General features: G+C 39.7%; 2 protein-coding genes across 2 annotated transcripts in view; one reads left to right on the top strand and one right to left on the bottom strand.

Moving 5' to 3' along the window:
- LOC137995518 (intermembrane lipid transfer protein VPS13D-like) overlaps positions 1 to 9,674 on the bottom strand; it is a 147,994-nt gene extending 138,320 nt beyond the window's left edge. Inside the window, exons 1-3 of the mRNA XM_068841053.1 lie at positions 9,334 to 9,674; positions 4,824 to 5,014; positions 1,925 to 2,002 (exon numbers count right to left, since the gene is read on the bottom strand). Of these exons, the coding sequence (XP_068697154.1) occupies positions 1,925 to 2,002; positions 4,824 to 5,014; positions 9,334 to 9,424 (360 nt within the window). The 5' untranslated portion in view covers positions 9,425 to 9,674. The remainder of the gene's footprint in view (positions 1 to 1,924; positions 2,003 to 4,823; positions 5,015 to 9,333) is intronic.
- LOC137997245 (lysophospholipid acyltransferase 5-like) overlaps positions 1 to 10,000 on the top strand; it is a 288,814-nt gene that overhangs the window by 206,971 nt on the left and 71,843 nt on the right. The window lies entirely within an intron of this gene.

Here is a 10,000-nt window from a genome sequence, read left to right on the forward strand (position 1 = left end):
TCACAAGTTGTGAATTAACCACATGCTCTTCGTCTCGACCCAAGTCTTTGCACACTTTTCATCTTCAATTTCTCTGTAACTGGAAGAGTTTCTGTTGAAAAATTGTCGTTCTTCGTGTACTGAACACTTTTTCCTTCTCAGGCTGTGTACTTTAGTTCGAGGCATAATTCAATGAGAATTTTTCACCAAGAAAATTGTTTTTACATAGCTTTCAATCGCTTGACCGTTATCTACTCAAATTACGCCATGTAGCTGACTCGAAGTGTCCAAAGAAGGACAGAATTCATATGAATATGAAACACCGATTATTTCCAAACAAGATGCGATCATAATTGTGATGTCAAAAGTTACCTTGGCAACGGGAAAACCTAGCAAAACGAACTCGGTGACCCCCATTTTTTATAGCTGGAAAGTTACCAGAAGGCTATCATGAAACTTTCTGTTAAGTTTAAAATGAATTATATACAGTGGAATCAGAGCCACCTTAACAAAATCACAGATTTAAGGTGGCTCTGAATTAGGGGTGTAACGATTAATTGAATTCTCGATTAATCGCGATTATGACCGTTCGGTTCGATTCACGATTATTTGATTCCACGTTTCGATTTTGGTTCGATTTTTTGCATACCTTTCCAAAAGTGCCCTCAGTGAGTCATTATATTGTAAACTTAGAATCCAGATCTCAATAAGATGTGCGTTTTTCATTGACAATCGATCAAAGACGCTAACTTGCAGTTCTTGCGCCATGTTGCTTGGTAAAAATGTTGCCCCTCTACCACCCCTTGAGAATTTCCAATAACGCAAACCATGTGCGTGTTCATTGTCACGTTCTCAAACATGGCGACGAATGACCAAGGGATTGTGAATCCGCCTGCTTCTTTTCGATCCGCAGTGTAGAAATATTATGGTTTTCCGACTGAAGACGGAACAACAGACAAGTCTAAAACTATCTGCAAAATTTGCTTCGCAACTTTCAAGTATTGTGCCGGTTCGACCTCAAGCATGCATGAGCGCACACTTAAAAAGTCAAACACAGCATTGATGAAAAGTCAGAAGTGTTGCAGTCAAAGACGGCAAAAACTTCGCCGGGTACCAAAAACAGTACTGAAACTGGACAGTCAAAAATTCAGGATGTTCTGGAGAATAAGTTGCCGCGGTCGGGCAACAGAGCAACGGCAATAACGAAGTCTATTGGAGTTTTCATTGCAAAGGACATTGAGAGTTTAGGGTTGTATGTTGTTTACATTGTGTATCATCTTGCAAGAATTAAAAATCATTAATATTTTGCATAATCGAATCGAAATAATCGAAACCGAAAGGCAATAATCGAAATCGAATCGAATCGAAAGGAACATGAATCGTTACACCCCTACTCTGAATGTGATGCAGATTTTTTTTTAAATAGGCAAAAGCTTTTATCTTGGAATTCTGATCACTTTCCAGCAATAAAAAATGAGGTCACCGTGTTAGTTTTTGAAATGTGAGCAACTAAAGACAAAATATAGGTTGTTTTCACAGAGCTTTTCTGTTGCCACGGTGACATATTATGTCACAATAATGACCGCATTTTGTTCAACAGCAAATGGACTTTTATATGGTACCATAACATGGCTAATACATGATACAGTGTTGTAGTGCCAAGAACATCGCGTGAAAGTGTTGAAACTGCTTTGAGCCACCTTAATTGTTGCAAAATTGCGACTGGGTTTTTCTTAAAATAACACGTCCCAAATTGGGGTGTGCCTTATCTACAAGACTGTCTCAAAAGAAATCAGTAAATTTTCATTACTACCCCAACCCCATTCCACCCCCCCCCCCCCCCAAAAAAAAAATTGTAAACTGCTGAATCGATCTACATGTAAGTTGATTCCTCTGGTTCAGAACCAAATGATACTCCATAATTACTTTGTAATTATCTTCTCACCAGCCACTGGGCCTCCAAAGCATCAAGACGCTTCTTTTTTCTTGCTCTTTCACGTTCTCGTTCTTTCTCTTCATCGTACTAAGTGGGGAAAGTTGAAACTTGTTCAAATTAAAAAAACAAAATACACATTTTGTTTTTCGATTAAAATAATAAGTGACTCAGTTAAACAAAAAGCTAAGACACTTGAATTACCATTCTTTCACTTTTGCTTTCAGATAAAAACCAATCGAAAATATTATTATGGTACACAGTGTTCATAACCCAGAGGCCTGAGAAGTAAAAACGTTTTTCATGCCATTGAAATCTACAAATGTACGAGTACAATATATGTAATTATAGGAAATTTTGCTTGGGTTAAATTAACATTATTTGAAATTAACGCGACTTCAATTAATGGGGACATAGTTTTTCAGTGAGTGATTAACCCATTGACGAGTAAAAGTGTCTGGCGTTAGACAGAGTAAAATATTAAGTCTGGCCGGTTTAGGCCGGTTTGGACGTCAAAGGGTTAATCCAATTTGAAGGGAAATTTACTCCCAATAAAACAAATTAACGTAAAAGAGAGGGTAAAATGTCAAAATGTCGGAAATTAACGCATCTGCTACAACCTGCACCACCCCTTCCCCCAAAAAAAAATTTGTTGAGAACAGGAACAACTATATTTTAACATTAACTGCAGGCCTTCTGATAGGGTGCGATTAAAAAATGCAAATTATGCGATTTTTTCAGGGCAGATTGTGCGATTAGAAAGCCCAATTATGCGATAAATAATGTAAATTATGCGATTTTTTCTCAGCAATTTTAAGCTTGTTTTATAAGGTTTCAGGTTAAGAAAAACACTTTTTTGCTGCCCTAAAGACATTTTGAACACAAAGGAACAGTAATTATGTATCTCGATCGACATAAGTTGGGATAAATAAAAAAAGGAGGTCTTCTGCACTACCGGTGCACCACGTTAAAAGTTGAAAGGAAACAGGTAAGATGCCAAATGAATGATCAAGGTGCTCGTCAACCACGAACTTCCGAAGTTGGTCAATCACAATAGGGCCATACCCCCATTTATACGAGAGAAAATATTAGCCGCGGCTTTCTCTGGCCGCGGCTTACAGAAGACTCGAATGTTCACCCCGTATAAATGGTACAAAATCTACGTTCACGTCTTTTTCAATCCGCGGCTTATATTGACCTGGGAATATATATTCGTATAAATAGTTCCTTTTGCGTATTTTGTACACCGTGGCCAGAGTAAGCCGCGGCTTATTTTCTCTCGTACAAAAGGCCCTAATATTGCACGACGAGAAAAACATCAGTCCATCGTCCACGTGGAGCGTACCTGTGAGGTACTTTCTTGCTCGATCGTGAGCTGTCAGATTGGGCGGAAGGTGGGAACTTCCTTCTTCGTCGAAGAAAAAGCGAGCGTTTTCACAACACACTTATCCATGAGTAAGTTTTTATCAGTTTTCAACGAAAGAAACTACATTTTGCCGAAAAACTTACAACTTCGCTTATTTTTCACAAATCTCTGCAACTGTGTCATTTCAGTGGTGTGTATATAAGGCCGTGTTTGTGTTGCACCAATAGAAGGAGACTCGTACCCAGGTCCCCTACATGAACAATAAGCCTTGAACTTCGACTGTTACGAAATCGAAGGCGACAAAGGTTTTTTAGCCTTTTTCCAAGATAAATCATCTCAAAAATGGCATATTTATGCAGGAATTTCGAAGAAACGCGTTGATTTATGTTTCATTTTATGAATTTTGTGCGTCCTTTTGTGAATTATGCGATTTTTCGTGAATTGTGCGATCGGATGCGATTTGAGGTCGATTGTGCGAAATCGCACCATCGCGTAATATCAGAAGGCCTGTAACTGTAAAACTCCAAAGAGAGAGGCAGTGTGGCTCAGTGGTTAGGATAAGTTTCAGTGGTTAGGGTGCTGGCCTTGAGATCCGGAGATCCTGGGTTCAAGACCTGTTCTGACCACTTGTTGAATTTGATCTTGGTAGTCCCTGGTTCAACTTCCCAGCTGCACTAGTAAATAGCCAACTGGTTTGTCTCCGGCCAGTTGGGATTCTCAACAGTTGTTGTGTTCTGTTCCGTCGTTTCGTTGTGTTTCATTGGCCCTGAAAAGCCCCTATGGGGAGCGGTCAATTAATCATGTATTGTATTGTATAATACAAACAAGATCGTGCAATTGTCCCTAAATTCTGTATGGGTCAAGCGAACGAATCTAGCCAAAATTCAAGAAACAGACGTGGAGAACTATTCTTCTGACAGTGAACACAACGAAAATGCAACTTTGAAGTACAGTAAACAATTTACCAATGAAATAAAGTGTGACAATAAAATCTGTTGTTTGGTTTGGTGACAAAAATGTCTGCAAAGAGTTGCAGATTTGGGGAAAAAATAATGGCAATTAAGGTCGTAGAAATTATACTCTACTTAAATTAATTTTACTAAACAGGGCAGAAATTAACATCAATTTAGTTTATTAACATAAATCAATGCAACTTAACACAAATTTTTTAAATTAATGTTGAAGTAATTTCATTTTGCATTAATTTCCTATTGAGGTACATGTATATGTACCTAAAATATTAATAATTATTGTGCCACCTCTGAACTACATTATTATGTAATAAGATTATTGTTCACCCAACTTGAAAAGCTGCAGGTGGCCAATAAAAACTCTAAATTCCATTAAATGTTAGATTTACAAGGAAGTCTGTTCACCAATTTTGTTGAAGAGACAAGGAACAGTAAGGGTTGCCTCCACAAGACAAAAGTGAAAGCTTGCCAATATTCTTAACGTAGAGTATCAGTGAAGGGCATTACTATTATTTTTTACGTGAAATCATTCTTGACTAAACAATAATTCTTCAATGCAAACATGGACATGTACCTCTGAATGTTGAAGAGGACCTGCCACAAGATAGAGTTTATTAATATGAACAATCCATGGCTCTGATTTGGGTCGTCGCAAGGGGATTGAAAGCTGCAGGTGGCCAATAAAACCTGATTTTACTTCTAAGGGTAGCTCAAGACCCTTTAGAGCTGTTTTCTTGAGTGGAAGGTTATGGAGATCAACAGTGCCTAAAACAAAGAAAGAGCAATACACAGTTAGGCAACATACACTGTATATTTTAATCTTCTGGTCATGATGTACTACCACATACAAGGAATAGGTGAGCAAGGTGTTGAGACCACTGGCCTGGTCTCACAACCATGTGTGGGTTGACTTTTGTTGGCTCTTTACTCTCTTCCAAGAGGTTTGTTGCCAGTACTCCTGTTTTCCTCTCTCATCAAAACCACACATTTATTAGTCACGCACTATAGCTAAAAAAAGCTATAGTGATTATTACTTTGTTGGGACTGCTCATGGTTGAGAGTCTTTTCAGAGAAACTTCCCAAGTAGGATTCAAGCTTAGTACCTCCACATTTAGAGGCCCTCGCGATGACCAATAGACCATGAAAGGCTACGCGACAGACTAGAGGGGAAATATTTATTAACGAATTCTATGGGTGACTGGAAACAAGTTTTTGTGTTTTAAGTAAGGAGTAATTTGTCACCCATGTTATTATTATCTGAAATCGTGATGCTAACATCACCACCATTACTTTTCATCTTTCATTCCCTTAATCTGGCTGCAGTCAGCAATCTTAGATACTTCCAAGGGTCCTTTCTCATAAATGTGGGTAGTCCATATAAGAGCCCCTTTCTTCAATGCACCAACATGTACAACAACACACTACCACAACTTGTTGCTAACCATCCCTAAAGCTCCAAAATACCATAGGCAATCTGTACATGTATGTATATCAACCTCCACTTAACAAAAATTAATATTCCTTTTAAGTTCAATACATGTGGTTAGGTCTTCACATTTGTCCAGCATCTCCTTTTCCTTGCTCCTTACACAACCGTGGAATCACAATGTCAATCAATGTCAAACACATCCCCCCTTCTTCTTGCAAAAAAAAGGTTATCTGGCCTTCTGGTGCTGATCACTTCATCTGTTTGGATGTTAAAATCCCAAAGAATCTCTGTGTCTTTGCTCTCCATAACTTTCTCAAGAACATGTTTGTACCAATATTCAAACAATGGAAAACCATTCTTCCTACATACCTACCAATGAATCATTGTTGCGACACTGTCATGTTGGCTCCTGTAGTACATGTATGCCTGTGGCAGCTTGGCATAATTATTCACACACTAACTGTACACTGGAACGTAGGTGCTTCACAGACTCTTCTGCACTTCCACACATGCTTCAGGTTCATTCATTCTAATTCATTACTGTAGCCTTGTGTGCATCAAACTGTAATGCTTGGTCTTGGGTGGCCAAGATAAATCCTTCTGTCTCCCTCCTTTAACTGCTCTCCCTCCAACCAGCTATATGAAACCCTGTCTGTCCCTTTCTCTAGTTGCTTCAGAAACTGCTCATGCATTGGCTTTCATGGCCAGCTTTCCTTTCTTACCTGACATTTTTTGGCTTTATATGCATTCAGCACCTCATCAGTTGGTGGATTCATACATCTTTCACTGCTATCATTTTACAGCAGTTAGTGAGGAGAGGGTCAAGGTTCCTGGTTTGAAGGCTAAGGATACATGTAGGAGGAAAGTAAATGAAGGTTGTGGAAGGGCTGATGCATAATATTGCAACGGATGGGATGTCAATGTCGGAGATCAATAGGCTATTGGATACTCGTTCGTATGGGGAGGCACGGTGGCCTAACGGTTAGCGTGCTGGACTCCAGATCGATCCGTCCGGGTTCAAGCCCTGGCTGGGTCATTGTGTTGTGTTCTTGGGCAAGACACTTTACTCTCACAGTGCATCTCTTCACCCAGGTGTATAAATGGGTACCGGCAAATTTAATGCTGGGGGTAACCCTGCGATGGACTAGCATCCCATCCAGGGGGGAGTAGAAATACTCCTAGTTGCTTCATGCTACAGTAACCGGAGATAAGCGCCGGCCTGATGGGCCACTAGGCTCGTAGCAGACTTTACTTACCGGTTCGTATGTACATGTAAATGTAGCTAGCTTGAGGCTGATAGGGATAAAGAAAAGACTGGGTGACAAGTTTAAGATGAGAAAACCCAGGTGGAAAAGTGTTGACAAGAGAAACATGGAACGACAGTACATTTTGCCAAGGGTTGAGGAGGTGAAGAAGAGAAATGTGATTGGGAGGAAAAGTGCTTGATTGCTTGAATAGGAGGTATGCATGGAAAGTTTATGACGGATGTCAGTGAAGTGGCTGATGAGAGGTCATGGTAGTGGCTTAGAGCTGGGTATTTGGAGAAGGGCACAGAGGAGTGTGTTTTTGCTGCGCAGGAGCAGGCACTGCAAACGAGGTTTTTTCAGGCCATGAACGAGAAGGAGAATGTAGATCCAAAGTGTACCGTTTGTGGTAAGGAGGTGGAGTCAGTTGGGCATATGGCAAGTGGTTGTACTGGTTTGACATAGAGAGATTATTAGAGGAGCCATAATGGGTGTACTGGGAGGTGTGTTGGAAGTATGGTGCGAAGTGTGTAGATGTGAGGTATGAGGTGGTTCTGCATGAGGTAAGGATGAGGTAAGGGTGTTCCTTATCATTTGAATATGAATGCTACATTATCATGCAAATACAACACACAAAGAATCTTAATCCCGGGAGATTTGAATTGGGTACAACATTGAGTTAGTCGATTAGGTCTATAGACCATTAAAATTCATTTACTGAGAACAGTGACAGATACAAGTGAGGCAAAGTTACCCACATGAAGATGAAAGCATAGGATGCAGTCTAGTGTAATGGCTTAAATTCATTCAGATTCAGTGGGCCCAGCTCTTTTGGTTTAAAGGGATAGCTTACAATAAAGCCGGTTGTTCATTTGCGCGCCACTTCACAATTTTGTGACACGATGTTGGTGTTTTGATTGGCAGTTTGCTTCTAGGAAGTTGCAAGTTCAAATTTCAACTTGCTGCCAGCTGTTTGCATTCCCATGCAGTCAGGTATTTGGACCCGTTCAAAACAACCTTGATCTCTATTTTTTACAATATAAATTTATGGCATAATAACTCTACATTGGGTAGGATTCGCGAGGCTGTGCAAAAATTTATTTTTTAAATGACAAATCCATAATGTATCACTGGTGCGATTGTTTGCAAACCTTGAATTATCTCAAGTTCTGTGAAAACTGTTTGTGTTGTCTCAAATATGCCTTCACCGACCTAACACAAAACTCACAAGAATTAAATTCAGGACTGTAAGGGGGTTGAAACATCAATTCAACAACACAATTTCTTAGCATTAAGCGCAACTGGTTTTCCGCGAAAACTCCACAGTGAAAGTCCATACAACAACATCTCTGCTCGCTATTACTGGATTCCACGCATAATGTTCTTTGAAGAAATTAATCATTTCAAATTCATTTGAAGGACATTCCAAAATATTAAAGTTATCGATTCCAAACCGACTATGGAGAAGGTTCTCAATGTAATGACAGTTCAAGGCATACCATTAGACTTCAACTGTGCGTACATTAGTAAATTTGAACCCTCAACTTGCTCGCAGCAAAGTGGCAATCAAAAGTGCAACATTGCGTGACAATAGTGCAAAGTGGCATGCAAACGAACACCGGTTTCACTGTAAACTTACTTTTAAATTTAGTTTATTCTCCATGGCTTACAAGGCTTCTAAAGTAATGCTTTTGAAGAATGAGACCAAAATTGCTTACAATAACGTAGTGAAAGCTGACATAAAATGCTACAACAAGACAGAGTCACGTCTACACATCTCATCCACATCTACATTTTCCAGCACTCGGCAAAGTCCCTTTTTGACTTATGGCTGTTTCTGCTAGGGTGCTTTGGTGGCCTCATACATTACAAGCCTTTTTAGAGACATAACACCAAACCGGCTTCTTCTGCCGGAGAGAACAGGCCAGCCACAACACCAGGGACTCCATTCCCTCCTCTTGTTGAATAATATGTGGGTTCTTTAACGTCTCACAGGGAACTTTCTGAACAAGAAGGATATTTGTGAGATGGGGCCTACGGTTTATAATCCTTATCCCAGAAGACTCGAAAGTCTAACCATTTGCATTCTTCCAGTTGAGATATTGGAGTACCCGTGGAAGCTGTCCAAGTTTTCAAAGTCCAAAGATTATTTAAATTGAGTTTCTCACACATTTATTTCACAGATGCATTCCACACAAAAACTACGTCGGCTGTAATCGCTGCATTGTTTACGCTTAATGTGGAGCAACAAGTGGATTAGCAATCGTTATCACGAACATTATAATGCATGATCAATTCACTAGATATGCTTAAATAGAGAGACAAAGTACAGGTTACAACGCAAACTAACCTAAAACAATTAAAGCTTGAGCACTCCAACACATAATTTGTTATTCTTTTGTCTTACTTACCATACCCAATGGATAATTGGTCTGTATTCAGATTTTCCACGTATTCTCCAACATACGTCCTCAAAACCCAAGCTGCTAAGCTCTCTAACATGACTTTACCACGTCCGACCCCTCAATGAATATTTCAACGGAAGAAAGTGAAACGAAAATACACATTGCGCGATAATTTCGTCACTACGAGTTTCATCTGTCCGGACACGTCCAGATATCGCTTGTTTTATACGATATAAAAGACATAATCCGTAAAAAGTCATTAATTTAAAGTTAGTTCCTTTTACATGTTATCATTTGCTTCGTCTTTCGTCCTTTCGAATTTCAATTTGATACGGCTTGATAGAGATGACTCAATCCGGTCGTAATCGGTAGATACGTTATGTATGGGGACATATATTATACTGTATACATAATACATACCTCACCGATCTACCTCACCATAATGAATCGGATCGCGGGCTCACAACACAGGCGTGCAAAGTCCTATGGGTATGAAAACACGGGGTACTTACCATTTAGCCAAAAAATCCGGAAATTTCGGTTCGAGGTCAAATGGAAAAGGCAATTTTCCGGAAAATCTTTTCGGAAATTGTGGACAACCTCCAGAGGTAGTCCTCTTTTTTCCGTTCGGAGGTTCGGAACGGAGTTCGCGAAATGCTCGGTTTCCAGGCCC

This window comes from Montipora foliosa, chromosome 3, assembly GCF_036669935.1.
Source record: "Montipora foliosa isolate CH-2021 chromosome 3, ASM3666993v2, whole genome shotgun sequence".
Lineage (NCBI taxonomy): Eukaryota > Metazoa > Cnidaria > Anthozoa > Scleractinia > Acroporidae > Montipora > Montipora foliosa.